At 50.2% G+C, this 18,747-nt stretch overlaps 1 protein-coding gene across 1 annotated transcript in view; it reads right to left on the reverse strand.

The window, feature by feature from the left end:
- LOC110531049 (piezo-type mechanosensitive ion channel component 2) overlaps positions 1-18,747 on the reverse strand; it is a 191,056-nt gene that overhangs the window by 71,893 nt on the left and 100,416 nt on the right. Inside the window, exons 21-28 of the mRNA XM_036986896.1 lie at positions 14,083-14,402; positions 7,704-7,864; positions 7,287-7,463; positions 4,582-4,704; positions 3,257-3,457; positions 2,780-2,984; positions 1,139-1,240; positions 1-30 (exon numbers count right to left, since the gene is read on the reverse strand). The exon at positions 1-30 is cut by the window's left edge and continues 136 nt beyond it. Coding sequence (XP_036842791.1) covers positions 1-30; positions 1,139-1,240; positions 2,780-2,984; positions 3,257-3,457; positions 4,582-4,704; positions 7,287-7,463; positions 7,704-7,864; positions 14,083-14,402 — 1,319 coding nt within the window. The remainder of the gene's footprint in view (positions 31-1,138; positions 1,241-2,779; positions 2,985-3,256; positions 3,458-4,581; positions 4,705-7,286; positions 7,464-7,703; positions 7,865-14,082; positions 14,403-18,747) is intronic.

An 18,747-nucleotide genomic window follows, 5' to 3' on the forward strand; every position in this document is an offset into this window, starting at 1 on the left:
GTGAGGCGCAGAGGAGGAGCATGAAGTCATCTAGAGAGGAGGAGAGAGGAGGAGCATGAAGTCATCTAGAGAGGAGGAGAGAGGAGGAGCATGAAGTCATCTAGAGAGGAGGAGAGAGGAGGAGCATGAAGTCATCTAGAGAGGAGAGGAGGAGAGGAGGAGCATGAAGTCATCTAGAGAGGAGCGGAAGAGAGGAGGAGCATGAAGTCATCTAGAGAGGAGGAGAGAGGAGGAGCATGAAGTCATCTAGAGAGGAGGAGAGAGGAGGAGCATGAAGTCATCTAGAGATGAGAGGAGGAGAGGAGGAGCATGAAGTCATCTAGAGAGGAGGAGAGAGGAGGAGCATGAAGTCATCTAGAGAGGAGCGGAAGAGAGGAGGAGCATGAAGTCATCTAGAGATGAGGAGAGAGGAGGAGCATGAAGTCATCTAGAGAGGAGGAGAGAGGAGGAGCATGAAGTCATCTAGAGATGAGAGGAGGAGCATGAAGTCATCTAGAGAGGAGGAGAGAGGAGGAGCATGAAGTCATCTAGAGAGGAGGAGAGAGGAGGAACATGAAGTCATCAAGAGATGAGAGGAGGAGCATGAAGTCATCTAGAGAGGAGCGGAAGAGAGGAGGAGAGAGGAGGAGCATGAAGTCATCTAGAGAGGAGGAGAGAGGAGGAGCATGAAGTCATCTAGAGATGAGAGGAGGAGAGGAGGAGCATGAAGTCATCTAGAGAGGAGGAGAGAGGAGGAGCATGAAGTCATCTAGAGAGGAGCGGAAGAGAGGAGGAGCATGAAGTCATCTAGAGATGAGGAGAGAGGAGGAGCATGAAGTCATCTAGAGAGGAGAGGAGGAGAGGAGGAGCATGAAGTCATCTAGAGAGGAGAGGAGGAGCATGAAGTCATCTAGAGATGAGCGTAAGAGAAGAGGAGCATGAAGTCATCTAGAGAGGAGTGGAAGAGAGGAGGAAAGAGGCGAGGAGGAGAGAGGAGAGGAGGTAGGAAGGAGAGGACTTAGAAAAGCAGATTTAAGCTACATAGCAAACTAGTGTTTAACTAAAAATGTAGATAGATATAGATAGGCAATATAATCAATTCTATCCAACCCTGTCCATATCGATCCTTAATAGTCCAACAGAACAATATGATACATACAGACGAGAAAGATTGGGTTGGGGTTGGTGTGGAAGTCAGGGAAATAAAGCCACTTGATGACGTTGGAGTCCATTGCAGAGTTAGGGAACCTCCATGGGTAGTCTGAAGGGATAGAGAGCAACAACAACAACAACAACAACAACAAATTATATTAAAATATAAGAGAATCACATACATTTCACACACTAGGGTGGCAGGGTAGCCTAGTGGTTAGAGCGTTGGACTAGTAACCGGAAGGTCGTTTGTTCTTATTAACTGACTTGCCTAGTTAAATAAAGGTTTAAAAAAAACAACCTAACAAACACTTAAACAAGCAAATTACATGTAAACTCTATAATGCAACAAACACCATATATACAGCAGTATGTGGACACCCCTTCAAATTAGTGGATTCGGGCTTTTTCAGCCACACCCGTTGCTGATTGGTGTATAAAATCGAGCACACAGACATAGACAAAACATTGTCAGTAGAACGGCCCGTACTGAAGAGCTCGGTGACTTTCAACGTGGCACCGTCCAAAGAACGTCACCTCTGCAACAAGGCAGTTCGGCAAATTTCTGCCCTGCTAGAGCTGCCCCCCGGTCAACGGTAAGTGCTGTTATTGTGAAGTGGAAACGTCTAAGAGCAACAACGGATTAGCCGCAAAGTGGTAGGCCCCATAAGCTCACAGAACGGGACCTCCGAGTGCTGAAGCTGCTCACTACCGAGTTCCAAAACTGCCTCTGGAAGCAACTTCAGCACAAGAACTGTTCACCTGGAGCTTCATGAAATGGGTTTCCATGGCAGAGCAGCCGCACACAAGTCTAAGATCACCATGCTCAATGTCATGCGTCGGCTGGAGTGGTGTAAAGCTCGCCACCATTGGACTCTGGAGCAGTGGAAACCGACGGACGAATCTGGGTTTGGCGGATCCCAGGAGAAAGCTAACTGCCCGAATGTGGATGGAGGAGGAATAATGGTCTGGGTCTGTTTTAGATCCAGTGAAGGGAAATCCTAACACTACAGCATACAATGAAATTCTAGATGATTCTGTGCTTCTAACATTGTTGCAACAGTTTTGGGAAAGGCCCTTTCTTAGATCAACATGACAATGCCCCCGTGCACAAAGAGAGGTCCATACAGAAATGGTTTGTCGAGATCATTGTGGTAGAACTTGAATGGCCTGCACAGAGCCCTGACCTCAGAGCCCTGATCGAACACCTTTGGGATGAATTAGAACGACAACTGTGAGCCAGGCCTAATCTCCCAACATCAGTGCACAACCTCACTAATGCTCTTGTGGCTGAATGGAAGCAAGTCCCCACAGCAATGTTCCAACATCTAGTGGAAAGCCTCCCCAGAAGAGTGGAGGCTGTTATAGCAGCAATGTTCCTACATCTAGTGGAAAGCCTTCCCAGAAGAGTGGAGGCTGTTATAGCAGCAATGTAACAACATCTAGTGGAAAGCCTTCCCAGAAGAGTGGAGACTGTTATAGCAGCAAAGGGGGGCTACCACCTGATATTAATACCCATGAGAACCAACTCCAATGGGATGTTCGACGAGCATGTGTACACATGTTTTTGGTCATGTAGTCTACATACACACCCCCCCCCCCCCCCCCCCCCCCCCCCCCACACACACACACACACACACACACATACCTTTGCAAGCTGCAGGTGGTATCCCAATGCACACAAAGTACTGCCAGGTTAGAATACAGGCCTGGAAACAACAGTATTTAGGCCAGATCTCAGCTATAGCTTTCCTCCTACGTCTGTACATCACGGCTATCAGAGAGAAGGCATGCAGCACAGCATAGAAGTCCATACGCTGGCCAATCACATTCACCGCCAGTAGGAAGCATGTCTAGAACAGGGAGTAAGAGGTAGAGAGAGAGAGAGAGAGAGTGTGTGTGAAGTTTAGCCCAAAGGATCTCTCTGAATATAATGGTTTCTGCCTACCTCCAGCCCATGTGATCTCTCTGAATATAATGGTTCCTACCTACCTCCAGCCCATGTGATCTCTCTGAATATAATGGTTTCTGCCTACCTCCAGCCCATGTGATCTCTCTGAATATAATGGTTTCTACCTACCTCCAGCCCCTTGTGATCTCTCTGAATATAATGGTTTCTACCTACCTCCAGCCCGAACTTGTAGAAGAAGTAGTTGATGAAGTACTTGGCACAGTTGACGATGCCGTTGTCGAGGTGTTGCCGCGTGATGTCATGGAAGATGATGCGAGCGGCGGGCGCGGTGAGCTTGTTCCTCAGCCTGTAGTACAGCTGGTGACGGTAGATGGTCACCTCAAACGCCAGCATGGCCAACATCAGCAGGTTGTTCTGGAGGAGGAAAAAGAAACAGTGAAGTAACAGAATAGATCTTTGATGTACATTTCAAATAAATTGTTTGTTATTTTTGCAGTACTGACTCAGTTGATAGAGGTAGATATTTAGTATAGCCTTGACTCAGAGACTGGTCCTTCTAGCACCGACTCAGAGACTGGTCCTTCTAATACCGACTCAGAGACCGGTCCTTCTAGCACCAACTCAGAGACTGGTCCATCTAGCACCAACTCAGAGACTGGTCCTTCTAGCCTTGACTCAGAGACTGGTCCTTCTAGCCCTGACTCAGAGACTGGTCCTTCTAGCCCTGACTCAAAGGCTGGTCCTTCTAGCCCTGACTCAGAGACTGGTCCTTCTAGCCCTGACTCAGAGACTGGTCCTTCTAGCACCAACTCAGAGACTGGTCCTTCTAGCCTTGACATAGAGACTGGTCCTTCTAGCCCTGATTCAGAGACTGGTCCTTCTAGCACCGACTCAGAGACTGGTCCTTCTAGCACTGACTCAGAGACTGGTCCTTCTAGCCCTAACTAAGAGACTGGTCCTTCTAGCACCGACTCAGAGACTGGTCCTTCTAGCCTTGATTTAGAGACTGGTCCTTCTAGCACCGACTCAGAGACTCGTCCTTCTAGCCCTGACTCAGAGACTGGTCCTTCTAGCACCGACTCAGAGACTGGTCCTTCTAGCCCTGACTCAAAGACTGGTCCTTCTAGCCTTGACTCAGAGACTGGTCCTTCTAGCCTTGACTCAGAGACTGGTCCTTCTAGCCCTGACTCAGAGACTGGTCCTTCTAGCCTTGACTCAGAGACTGGTCCATCTAGCCTTGACTCAGAGACTGGTCCTTCTAGCCCTGACTCAGAGACTGGTTCTTCTAGCCCTGACTCAGAGACTGGTCCTGATTCACAGGCTGGTCCTGCCAGACAGATAATCAAAGGTGAGTCTCTCAAAATGTCATGGGTTCCGAGATGTATCAATGGCAGATTCATGAAAAACTCAGTGTATGAGTTTTCTATCTTATTTGAGAACTATTTCCTATGTTTGCATGTCCCAAAGTGATGCTATACTACTATACAATATAGATGTCTTGTTTTATAAGTAAACGTGATCGGTTAGTGTCTCCTCACCCTAAGGTTCTCCAGTAGAGGGTTGAATTTGTTGAGTCCGACCCAGTTGGAAGGGTCTACTGGCTCCTTGTACAGCAGAGAGTCTTTCATCTCTTCTCTCTGTTTGTCTGTGTAGTTCATTGGCTGGGGAGGACGAGGAGTCAAAACAGGAGTCAGAACAGTCAAACCATATTTAAACGACCCTGGGCTTTTGTAAGTGCCCTTACGAACAACCCAGAAGACGAAGTCAGTCCAAAACATAAAATGTTCATAGTGACAGTTACATATTGGTATCTATCTCCATACGTTTGAATACATACGTTCAAATATCTTTGGCCAAGGCTTCGGCATAGATTTGAGACACAGAAATTTTAAAAAATCTATCAACCAGCCAACCATTCCATAAACCAACCGACCAACCAACCAACCATTCCACCTACCAACCAACCATTCCATCAACCAACCAAACATTTGATCAACAAACCAAACAACCAACCAATCATTCCATCAACCAACCAACCAACCAACCAGCCAACCATTCCATAAACCAACCGACCAACCAACCAACCATTCCACCTACCAACCAACCATTCCATCAACCAACCAAACATTTGATCAACCAACCAAAAAACCAACCAATCATTCCATCAACCAACCAACCAACCAACCAGTAAACCATTCCATCAACCAACCAAACTTTCCATCAACCAACCAACCATTCCATTAACCAACCGACCATTCCATCAACCAGCCAACCATTCCATCAACCAACCAACCAACCAGCCATTCAATCAACCAACCAACCATTCCGTCAACCAACAGCAAACCATTCCATCAACCAACCAAGAATTCTATCAACCAGCAAATCATTCCATCAACCAACCAGCCATTCCGTCAACCAACCAACCAATGAATTAACCAACCAACCATTCCATTTACCAACCAACCATTCCATCAACCAACCAATCTTTCCATCAACCAACCATTTCATTAACCAACCAACCATTCAATCAATCAACCAACCAGCCATTCCATCAACCAACCAACCATTCCAACAACCAACCGACCAGTTGATCAACCAGCAAACCATTCTGTCAACCAGCCAACCATTCCATCAACCATCCCACCAACCAACCTTTCCATCAGCCAACCAACCATTCCATCAACCAACCAACCAACCATTCCATCAACCAACCCACCCTTCCATCAACCAATCAACCAACCATTCTATCAACCAGCCAACCATTCTATCAACCAGCCAACCATTCTGTCAACCAACCAACCATTCCATCAACCAACCAACAAACAAACCATTCCATCAACCAACCAACCTTTCCATCAATCAACCCTCTGACCTCCCGGGTGGCGCAGTGGTTAAGGGCGCTGTACTGCAGCGCCAGCTGTGCCATCAGAGTCCCTGGGTTCGCGCCCAGGCTCTGTCGTAACCGGCCGCGACCGGGAGGTCGCAATTGGCCTAGCGTCGTCCGGGTTAGGGAGGGATTGGTCGGTAGGGATCTCCTTGTCTCATCGCGCACCAGCGACTCCTGTGGCGGGCCGGGCGCAGTGCGCGCTAGCCAAGGTTGCCAGGTGCACGGTGCGGCTGGCTTCCGGGTTGGATGCGCGCTGTGTTAAGAAGCAGTACGGCTGGTTGGTTTGTGTATCGGAGGACGCATGACATTCAGCCTTCGTCTCTCCCGAGCCCGTACGGGAGTTGTAGCAATGAGACAAGATAGTAGCTACTACAACAATTGGATACCACGAAATTGGGGAGAAAAAGGAGTAAAATTCAAAAAAAATAAAAATAAATCAAATCAACCAACCCTCCATCAACCAACCACCCAAACAACCAACCAGCAAACCATTCTGTCAACCAGCCAACCATTCCATCAACCATCCCACCAACCAACCAACCATCAGCCAATCAACCAACCATTCTATCAACCAGCCAACCATTCTGTCAACCAACCAACCATTCCATCAACCAACCAACAAACAAACCATTCCATCAACCAACCAACCTTTCCATCAATCAACCAACCAACCATTCCATCAACCAACCATTCCATCAACAAACCAACCAAACAACCAACCATTCCATCAACCAACCATTCCATCAAACAACCAACAAACCAACCATTCCATCAAGCAACCAACCAACCAACCATTCCATCAACAAACAAACCAACCATTCCATCAACAAACCAACCAACCAACAATTGGATACCACGAAATTGGGGGGAAAAAGGAGTAAAATTCAAAAAAAATAAAAATAAATCAAATCAACCAACCCTCCATCAACCAACCACCCAAACAACCAACCAGCAAACCATTCTGTCAACCAGCCAACCATTCCATCAACCATCCCACCAACCAACCAACCATCAGCCAATCAACCAACCATTCTATCAACCAGCCAACCATTCTGTCAACCAACCAACCATTCCATCAACCAACCAACAAACAAACCATTCCATCAACCAACCAACCTTTCCATCAATCAACCAACCAACCATTCCATCAACCAACCATTCCATCAACAAACCAACCAACCAACCAACCATTCCATCAACCAACCATTCCATCAAACAACCAACAAACCAACCATTCCATCAAGCAACCAACCAACCAACCATTCCATCAACAAACAAACCAACCATTCCATCAACAATCCAACCAACCATTTATCATCCAACCAACCATTCTACCCACCGACCTACCCTACTCACCATGGAGCAGTTCTTGGAGTAAGAGGCAGGTTGTATAGATTCCAGCTGGTACAACATCTTACAGACGATGATAACACAGGTCCAGACTGTACAGATACTGGAGGCCAGGGGTCTGAACTGACTGAAGGGTAGAGCGAAGGCCCAGCACGCCATGAACACGTAGTTGAACAAGGACACCTGCCAGAGAGGAGAAACAGTTAGGTTTAGTGTCTGTACCACTACTAGCTTTATGAAAAGATCACTACTAAAAACACAAACTCCAAGAGTGGACAATGATTGTTGTTAGGAACAACTGAAACAGAGGTAGTTTGGGTGATAAGTATTCAATTGTTAGTGTAATGCCTAGGCGGTAGCTCAGCTGCCTTAACACAGTTTTGTAGCAAGCAGGGCAGCTGGGCTCAAACCCCCAGCCCTTACCTCCTTGACAGAGACCAGTATGATATACGAAGAGACGATCTTGATGATGTGTATCTCTAGGAGCCACCAGATGAAGAGCTGCAGCTTGTGGAAATATTCCAGGAACTTGAGGAACAGCACAGTCAGACGGTCCACCACCAGGTGCCATTTATTCTTTAGGTCTGACAGGAACAGGACGAGACAGGAAGCAGTCAGTCAGCCAGTCAGTCAGTCAGCCAATAGTCAGCCAGTCAGTCAGTCAGTCAGTCAGTCAATCTTGTCAGTCAGTCAGCCAGTTAATCGTCAGTCAATAAGTCAGTCAACCAGTAGTCAGTCTGACAATCAGTCAGCCAGTCAGTCAGTCAACCAGTCAGCCAGTTAGCCAATCCGTCAGTCAATCTTGTCAGTCAGTCAGCCAGAAGTCAGTCAGTCAGTCAACCAGTTAATCCGTCAGTCAATAAGTTAGTCAACCAATAGTCAGTCAATCAGTCAGCCAGTCAGTCAGTCAACCAGTCAGTCTGGTAGCCAATCTGTCAGTCAATCAATCAGCCAGTCAGTCAATCAGTCAGCCAGTTGGTCAATCAGTCAGTCAATCACTTAGTCAGTCAGTCACTCCATCAATCAGTCAATCAGGCAATGAGTCAGCCAGTTATCCAATCAGTCAGTCAAACAGTCAGTCAGCTAGTTAATCAGTCAGTCAGTCAATTAGTCAGCCAGTCAATCAGTCAGCCAGTCAGTCACTCAGTTATCCAATCAGTTAGTCAATCAGTCAGTCAGCCAGTCAGTCAATCAGTCAGTCAGTCAGAATATCAGTCAATCAGTCAGTTAGTCAGTCAGTCAGTCAATCAGTCAGTCAGTCAGAATATCAGTCAGCCAGTCAGCTACCTGCCTCCCCGCTAGTCTACCTGCCTCTAACCACTAGTCTACCTGCCTCCCCGCTAGTCTACCTGCCTCCCCACTAGTCTACCTGCCTCTAACCACTAGTCTACCTGCCTCTAACCACTAGTCTACCTGCCTCTAACCACTAGTCTACCTGCCGCCCCGCTAGTCTACCTACCTCCCCGCTAGTCTACCTGCCTCTAACCACTAGTCTACCTGCCTCCCCACTAGTCTACCTGCCTCTAACCTCTAGTCTACCTTCCTCCCCGCTAGTCTACCTGCCTCTAACATCTAGTCTACCTGCCTCTAACCTCTAGTCTACCTGCCGCCCCGCTAGTCTACCTGCCGCCCCACTAGTCTACCTGCCTCCCAACTAGTCTACCTGCCTCCCAACTAGACTACCTGCCGCCCCACTAGTCTACCTGCCTCTAACCACTAGTCTACCTGCCTCCCCGCTAGTCTACCTGCCTCCCCACTAGTCTACCTGCCTCCCAACTAGTCTACCTGCCTCCCAACTAGTCTACCTGCCTCCCCACTAGTCTACCTGCCGCCACACTAGTCTACCTGCCGCCAAACTAGTCTACCTGCCGACACACTAGTCTACCTGCCGCCCCACTAGTCTACCTGCCGCCCCAATAGTCTACCTGCCTACCCACTAGTCTACCTGCCGCCAAACTAGTCTACCTGCCGACACACTAGTCTACCTGCCGCCCCGCTAGTCTACCTGCCGCCCCGCTAGTCTACCTGCCTCTAAAGACTAGTCTACCTGCCTCTAAAGACTAGTCTACCTGCCTCTAACGGCTAGTCTACCTGCCTCCCCGCTAGTCTACCTGCCGCCCCGCTAGTCTACCTGCCTCTAACGACTAGTCTACCTGCCTCCCCACTAGTCTACCTGCCTCTAACGACTAGTCTACCTGCCTCCCCACTAGTCTACCTGCCTCTAACGACTAGTCTACCTGCCTCCCCACTAGTCTACCTGCCTCTAACGACTAGTCTACCTGCCTCCCCACTAGTCTACCTGCCTCTAACGACTAGTCTACCTGCCTCTAACGACTAGTCTACCTGCCTCCCCACTAGTCTACCTGCCGCCCCGCTAGTCTACCTGCCGCCCAGCTAGTCTACCTGCCTCCCCACGAGTCTACCTGCCGCCCCGCTAGTCTACCTACCTCTAACGACTAGTCTACCTGCCGCCCGCGAGTCTACCTGCCGCCCAACTAGGCTACCTGCCGCCCCGCTAGTCTACCTGCCGCCCTACTAGTCTACCTGCCGCCCCAATAGTCTACCTGCCTCCCCACTAGTCTACCTGCTGCCCCGCTAGTCTACCTGCCGCCCCAATAGTCTACCTGCCGCCCCACTAGTCTACCTGCCGCCCCGCTAGTCTACCTGCCGCCCCAATAGTCTACCTGCCGCCCCAATAGTCTACCTAACTCCCCGCTAGTCTACCTGCCTCTAACGACTAGTCTACCTGCCGCCCCGCTAGTCTACCTGCCTCTAACCACTAGTCTACCTGCCGCCCCACTAGTCTACCTGCCGCCCCGCTAGTCTACCAGCCGCCCCACTAGTCTACCTGCCTCTAACCTCTAGTCTAACTGCCGCCCCACTAGTCTACCTGCCTCTAACCACTAGTCTAACTGCCTCTAACGACTAGTCTACCTGCCTCTAACGACTAGTCTACCTGCCTCTAACGACTAGTCTACCTGCCTCCCCACTAGTCTACCTGCCGCCCCGCTAGTCTACCTGCCGCCCAGCTAGTCTACCTGCCTCCCCACGAGTCTACCTGCCGCCCCGCTAGTCTACCTACCTCTAACGACTAGTCTACCTGCCGCCCGCGAGTCTACCTGCCGCCCAACTAGGCTACCTGCCGCCCCGCTAGTCTACCTGCCGCCCTACTAGTCTACCTGCCGCCCCAATAGTCTACCTGCCTCCCCACTAGTCTACCTGCTGCCCCGCTAGTCTACCTGCCGCCCCAATAGTCTACCTGCCGCCCCACTAGTCTACCTGCCGCCCCGCTAGTCTACCTGCCGCCCCAATAGTCTACCTGCCGCCCCAATAGTCTACCTAACTCCCCGCTAGTCTACCTGCCTCTAACGACTAGTCTACCTGCCGCCCCGCTAGTCTACCTGCCTCTAACCACTAGTCTACCTGCCGCCCCACTAGTCTACCTGCCGCCCCGCTAGTCTACCAGCCGCCCCACTAGTCTACCTGCCTCTAACCTCTAGTCTAACTGCCGCCCCACTAGTCTACCTGCCTCTAACCACTAGTCTAACTGCCTCTAACGACTAGTCTACCTGCCTCTAACGACTAGTCTACCTGCCTCTAACCACTAGTCTACTTGCAGCCCCACTAGTCTACCTGCCTCTAACCTCTAGTCCACCTGCCGCCCCTCTAGTCTACCTGCCTCCCCGCTAGTCTACCTGCCTCCCCACTAGTCTACCTGCCTCTAACCTCTAGTCCACCTGCCGCCCCTCTAGTCCACCTGCCGCCCCTCTAGTCTACCTGCCTCCCCGCTAGTCTACCTGTCTCTAACCTCTAGTCTACCTGCCTCTAACCTCTAGTCTACCTGCCTCTAACCTCTAGTCCACCTGCCGCCCCACTAGTCTACCTGCCTCCCCGCTAGTCTACCTGCCGCCCCACTAGTCTACCTGCCTCTAACCACTAGTCTACTTGCCTCTAACCACTAGTCTACCTGCCGCCCGCTAGTCTACCTAACTCTAACCTCTAGTCTACCTGCCGCCCCACTAGTCTACCTGCCTCTAACCTCTAGTCTACCTGCCGCCCCACTAGTTTACCTGCCTCTAACCTCTAGTCTACCTGCCGCCCCACTAGTCTACCTGCCTCTAACCTCTAGTCTACCTGCCTCCTCGCTAGTCTACCTGCCCCCCCACTAGTCTACCTGCCTCCCCACTAGTCTACCTGCCGCCACACTAGTCTACCTGCCGCCCCGCTAGTCTACCTGCCGCCACACTAGTCTACCTGCCGTCACACTAGTCTACCTGCCGTCACACTAGTCTACCTGCCGCCACACTAGTCTACCTGCCGCCCCACTAGTCTACCTGCCGCCCCACTAGTCTACCTGCCGCCCCACTAGTCTACCTGCCGCCCCACTAGTCTACCTGCCGTCACACTAGTCTACCTGCCGTCACACTAGTCTACCTGCCGCCACACTAGTCTACCTGCCGCCACACTAGTCTACCTGCCGTCACACTAGTCTACCTGCCGCCACACTAGTCTACCTGCCGTCACACTAGTCTACCTGCCGCCACACTAGTCTACCTGCCGTCACACTAGTCTACCTGCCGTCACACTAGTCTACCTGCCGCCCCGCTAGTCTACCTGCCGCCACACTAGTCTACCTGCCGCCACACTAGTCTACCTGCCGTCACACTAGTCTACCTGCCGCCCCGCTAGTCTACCTGCCGCCACACTAGTCTACCTGCCGCCACACTAGTCTACCTGCCTCCCCGCTAGTCTACCTGCCGCCCCACTAGTCTACCTGCCTCCCCGCTAGTCTACCTGCCTCTAACCACTAGTCTACCTGCCGTCACACTAGTCTACCTGCCTCCCCGCTAGTCTACCTGCCTCTAACCACTAGTCTACCTGCCGCCACACTAGTCTACCTGCCGCCACACTAGTCTACCTGCCGTCACACTAGTCTACCTGCCTCCCCGCTAGTCTACCTGCCTCTAACCACTAGTCTACCTGCCTCCCCACTAGTCTACCTGCCTCCCCGCTAGTCTACCTGCCTCCCCACTAGTCTACCTGCCGCCCCAATAGTCTACCTGCCTCCCACTAGTCTACCTGCCTCCCCACTAGTCTACCTGCCGCCCCGCTAGTCTACCTGCCGCCCCGCTAGTCTACCTGCCTCTAACCACTAGTCTACCTGCCTCTAACCACTAGTCTACATGCCTCCACACTAGTCTACCTGCCTCTAACGACTAGTCTACCTGCCGCCACACTAGTCTACCTGCCTCTAACCTCTAGTCTACCTGCCGCCCCAATAGTCTACCTGCCTCTAACCACTAGTCTACCTGCCTCTAACGACTAGTCTACCTGCCTCTAACCACTAGTCTAACTGCCGCCCCACTAGTCTACCTGCCTCTAACCTCTAGTCTACCTGCCGCCCCAATAGTCTACCTGCCTCTAACCACTAGTCTACCTGCCTCTAACGACTAGTCTACCTGCCTCTAATGACTAGTCTACCTGCCTCTAACCACTAGTCTAACTGCCGCCCCACTAGTCTACCTGCCTCTAACCTCTAGTCTACCTGCCGCCCCACTAGTCTACCTGCCTCTAACCTCTAGTCTACCTGCCGCCCCACTAGTCTACCTGTCTCTAACCTCTAGTCTACCTGCCGCCCCACTAGTCTACCTGCCTCTAACCTCTAGTCTACCTGCCGCCCCAAAAGTCTACCTGCCTCTAACCACTAGTCTACCTGCCTCTAACGACTAGTCTACCTGCCTCTAATGACTAGTCTACCTGCCTCTAACCACTAGTCTAACTGCCGCCCCACTAGTCTACCTGCCTCTAACCTCTAGTCTACCTGCCGCCCCAATAGTCTACCTGCCTCTAACCACTAGTCTACCTGCCTCTAACGACTAGTCTACCTGCCTCTAATGACTAGTCTACCTGCCTCTAACCACTAGTCTAACTGCCGCCCCACTAGTCTACCTGCCTCTAACCTCTAGTCTACCTGCCGCCCCACTAGTCTACCTGCCTCTAACCTCTAGTCTACCTGCCGCCCCTCTAGTCTACCTGCCTCTAACCACTAGTCTACCTGCCGCCCCACTAGTCTACCTGCCGCCCCTCTAGTCTACCTGCCTCTAACCTCTAGTCTACCTGCCGCCAATGACTAGTCTACCTGCCTCTAACCACTAGTCTAACTGCCGCCCCACTAGTCTACCTGCCTCTAACCTCTAGTCTACCTGCCGCCCCACTAGTCTACCTGCCTCTAACCTCTAGTCTACCTGCCGCCCCACTAGTCTACCTGCCTCTAACCTCTAGTCTACCTGCCGCCCCACTAGTCTACCTGCCTCTAACCTCTAGTCTACCTGCCGCCCCAAAAGTCTACCTGCCTCTAACCACTAGTCTACCTGCCTCTAACGACTAGTCTACCTGCCTCTAATGACTAGTCTACCTGCCTCTAACCACTAGTCTAACTGCCGCCCCACTAGTCTACCTGCCTCTAACCTCTAGTCTACCTGCCGCCCCAATAGTCTACCTGCCTCTAACCACTAGTCTACCTGCCTCTAACGACTAGTCTACCTGCCTCTAATGACTAGTCTACCTGCCTCTAACCACTAGTCTAACTGCCGCCCCACTAGTCTACCTGCCTCTAACCTCTAGTCTACCTGCCGCCCCACTAGTCTACCTGCCTCTAACCTCTAGTCTACCTGCCGCCCCTCTAGTCTACCTGCCTCTAACCACTAGTCTACCTGCCGCCCCACTAGTCTACCTGCCGCCCCTCTAGTCTACCTGCCTCTAACCTCTAGTCTACCTGCCGCCCTGACGGTGTTCTGTGTACCTGAGGTAGTGTTTTCTGTGGAGGGATCTGGCTCAGTTCCCACACTGCAGTGGCCACTCCCGCCCGACCCTGCACTGGACTCAAACGACTTCTGGAACGACTGATGCAACTCAAACGACTTTCCGAATGACTGACGCAGGTCTATAGACTGATGGGGTCCTCCTTTCTGCTTCATCCCTCCCTCTTTCTCCTGCATCACCACCACCAGGGTTCCCTCCTTCTCCTTCTTCTCTTTCTTGTCGTCTGCTCGTATCACTCCTTCTCCAGAAGAGATGCTGAGCATGGTGATGTCAGCCAGGCTTCCATCCTGGTGTACCAGTCTGGAGAGGGAGATGGTGTTTAGATTCATGAGAGACACACACACACACAGACGCACGCACGCACGCACGCACACACGCACACACACACGCACACGCACACACACACACACACACACACGCACTCTAAGGTTGGGCGATATCGACCATCGTCCTATCGTGATTCTGTACCCATTAAACATAGTGTGTGTGTGTGTGTGTGACTGTCTGATGAGGAACAGGCTGTCTTACCGTAGTGAGGTTATAGGACTACATCATGATGGAACAGTGACTTCAAACATTCAACCTCCAGCTGTACCCCCTCTAGTACCAGGGTCAGCGCACTCTCAAATGTTGTGTTTTGCCATCATTGTAAGCTTGCCACACACACACACACACACACACACTATACAATACATGTTTTAAACTGATGAGTGTGAGTTTTTGTGACAACCCGGCTCGTGAGAAGTGACAAAGAGCTCTTATAGGACCAGAGCACAAATAATAATATAATAATAATCAATCATTTTGATATTTATTTAACAATCTTACACATCTTACATATAAAACCTTTGTTCATCTAAAATGGTGAATAACTCACCACAGGTTAATGAGAAGGGTGTGCTTGAAAGGATGCACATAACTCTGCAATGTTGGGTTGTATTGGAGAGAGTCTCAGTCTTAAATCATTTTCCACACAGTCTGTGCCTGTATTTAGTTTTCATGCTAGTGACTCTCTCACCTAACTACGTGGTTGCAAAGGGCTTCAGTGTCTTAACAACGATTTTCCAAGGCAGGATACTCTGAGCGCAGCCCAATCCAGAAACCTGGCAGTGGCTTCTGATTCAAGCGGTTCTGTGAAAATCCAATTTTGTTGCAATTTTGATGAGGCTCGGTAAGTGGACGAGAATCTACTCTCACATATGTATGTGGTTGCAAGATTGGATCCCCCGAGCGGACAAGGTGAAAATCTGTGGTTCTGCCCCTGAACAAGTGGACTGGAGGCAGGGCATGAAAGGGATAAGGAATCCAGTTGTTTGTGTCGTCCGTTTCAGGGAAGTACCTGCGTAATTGCGCACCCAGTTCACTCAGGTGCTTCCCTCTATCACATTTGACATGGTCCGTAAGCTTGACATCATTTACACACAATTTTTTTTTAACAATGATGGAAAGACCTGTGTGTTGTCCTTGTTAATGCAGACAGAGAAGAGCTCCGACCTCTGAACCATAGCCTCAATTTTGTCCCGCACATTGAATATAGTTGTGGAGAGTCCCTGTAATCCTAGATTGAGATCATTCAGGCGAGACAAAACATCACCCAGATAGGCCAGTCGTGTGAGAAACTCGTCATCATGCAAGCGGTCAGACAAGTGAAAATTATGGTCAGTAAAGAAAAACTTTAAGCTCGTCTCTCAATTCAAAAATAAGTGTCAATACTTTGCCCCTTAATAATCAGCGCACTTCTGTATGTTGTAAAAGCGTTACATGGTCGCTGCCGATATCATTGCATAGTGCAGACAAATTAAGAAAGAAATACACGAGAGTTCAGGGGCCTTGCTTTAACAAAGTTAAGCATTTTCACTGTGGTTTTCACTGTGGTGTTCAAAACATATTTCAAGCTGTCAGGCATTCCCTTGGCAGCAAGAGCCTCTCGGTGGATGCTGCAGTGTACCCAAGAGCCTCTCGGTGGATGCTGTAGTGTACCCAAGAGTCTCTCGGTGGATGCTGCAGTGTACCCAAGAGTCTCTCGGTGGATGCTGCAGTGTACCCAAGAGTCTCTAGGGGGATGCTGCAGTGTACCCAAGAGCCTCTAGGGGGATGCTGCAGTGTACCCAAGAGCCTCTCGGTGGATGCTGCAGTGTACCCAAGAGTCTCTCGGTGGATGCTGCAGTGTACCCAAGAGCCTCTAGGGGGATGCTGCAGTGTACCCAAGAGTCTCTAGGGGGATGCTGCAGTCTACCCAAGAGCCTCTAGGGGGATGCTGCAGTGTACCCAAAAGTCTCTAGGGGGATGCTGCAGTGTACCCAAGAGCCTCTCGGTGGATGCTGCAGTGTACCCAAGAGCCTCTAGGGGGATGCTGCAGTGTACCCAAGAGCCTCTAGGGGGATGCTGCAGTGTACCCAAGAGCCTCTAGGGGGATGCTGCAGTGTACCCAAGAGTCTCTAGGGGGATGCTGCAGTCTACCCAAGAGCCTCTCGGTGGATGCTGCAGTCTACCCAAGAGCCTCTTGGTGGATGCTGCAGTGTACCCAAGAGCCTCTCGGTGGATGCTGCAGTGTACCCAAGAGCATCTCGGTGGATGCTGCAGTGTACCCAAGAGCCTCTCGGTGGATGCTGCAGTGTACCCAAGAGCCTCTAGGGGGATGCTGCAGTGTACCCAAGAGCCTCTAGGGGGATGCTGCAGTGTACCCAAGAGCCTCTAGGGGGATGCTGCAGTGTACCCAAGAGCCTCTAGGGGGATGCTGCAGTGTACCCAAGAGTCTCTAGGGGGATGCTGCAGTCTACCCAAGAGCCTCTCGGTGGATGCTGCAGTCTACCCAAGAGCCTCTTGGTGGATGCTGCAGTGTACCCAAGAGCCTCTCGGTGGATGCTGCAGTGTACCCAAGAGCCTCTCGGTGGATGCTGCAGTCTACCCAAGAGCCTCTCGGTGGATTCTGCAGTGTACCCAAGAGCCTCTCGGTGGATGCTGCAGTGTACCCAAGAGCCTCTCGGTGGATTCTGCAGTGTACCCAAGTGACGTCGGGAGCAACTGCTTACACGCGCGTTACCACTCAACTATGTCTCCCTGTCATGGCTTTTGCACCATCAGTACAGATACCAACATGAGCAGCAGCTACGTTTGGCTACATACAGACTGTTAGTGGAATTCCCACGAGAGAGTAACGGTTAATGTGATTGGATGAGTAACGGTTAATGTGATTGGATGAGTAACGGTTAATGTGATTGGATGAGTAACGGTTAATGTGATTGGATGAGTAACGGTTAATGTGATTGGATGAGTAACGGTTAATGATTGCATATTAATTATTTTGACTAGGCTACCTGTATTTGACATCGTGTTGTTATTTTGCTGAACATTAGATGGTTTAATTTTATTTTTGGCAGTGAAACGAGGCTATATCCCTGTTGAAAAATATAAATGAACAGTTTGAAAATGTGAAGCAAAAAAAAAGTAAAAAGAAAAGTACAGTATTTCCATGTACCCCAGTTTGGGATAACCTGGTCTACATTCATGGGCTGCATTTCCATGTACCCCAGTTTGGGATAACCTGGTCTACATTCATAGGCTGCATTTCCATGTACCCCAGTTTGGGATAACCTGGTCTACATTCATAGGTTGCATTTCCATGTACCCCAGTTTGGGATAACCTGGTCTACATTCATAGGTTGCATTTCCATGTACCCCAGTTTGGGATAACCTGGTCTACATTCATAGGTTGCATTTCCATGTACCCCAGTTTGGGATAACCTGGTCTACATTCATAGGTTGCATTTCCATGTACCCCAGTTTGGGATAACCTGGTCTACATTCATGGGTTGCATGTCCATGTACCCCAGTTTGGGATAACCTGGTCTACATTCATAGGCTGCATTTCCGTGTACCCCAGTTTGGGATAACCTGGTCTACATTCATAGGTTGCATTTCCATGTACCCCAGTTTGGGATAACCTGGTCTACATTCATAGGTTGCATTTCCATGTACCCCAGTTTGGGATAACCTGGTCTACATTCATAGGTTGCATTTCCATGTACCCCAGTTTGGGATAACCTGGTCTACATTCATAGGTTGCATTTCCATGTACCCCAGTTTGGGATAACCTGGTCTACATTCATAGGTTGCATTTCCATGTACCCCAGTTTGGGATAACCTGGTCTACATTCATAGGTTGCATTTCCATGTACCCCAGTTTGGGATAACCTGGTCTACATTCATAGGTTGCATTTCCGTGTACCCCAGTTTGGGATAACCTGGTCTACATTCATAGGTTGCATTTCCATGTACCCCAGTTTGGGATAACCTGGTCTACATTCATAGGTTGCATTTCCATGTACCCCAGTTTGGGATAACCTGGTCTACATTCATAGGTTGCATTTCCATGTCCCCAGTTTGGGATAACCTGGTCTACATTCATAGGTTGCATTTCCATGTCCCCAGTTTGGGATAACCTGGTCTACATTCATAGGTTGCATTTCCATGTCCCCAGTTTGGGATAACCTGGTCTACATTCATAGGTTGCATTTCCATGTACCCCAGTTTGGGATAACCTGGTCTAAATTCATAGGCTGCATTTCCATGTACCCCAGTTTGGGATAACCTGGTCTACATTCATAGGTTGCATTTCCATGTACCCCAGTTTGGGATAACCTGG

Source organism: Oncorhynchus mykiss, chromosome 8, assembly GCF_013265735.2.
Source record: "Oncorhynchus mykiss isolate Arlee chromosome 8, USDA_OmykA_1.1, whole genome shotgun sequence".
Taxonomy (NCBI): domain Eukaryota; kingdom Metazoa; phylum Chordata; class Actinopteri; order Salmoniformes; family Salmonidae; genus Oncorhynchus; species Oncorhynchus mykiss.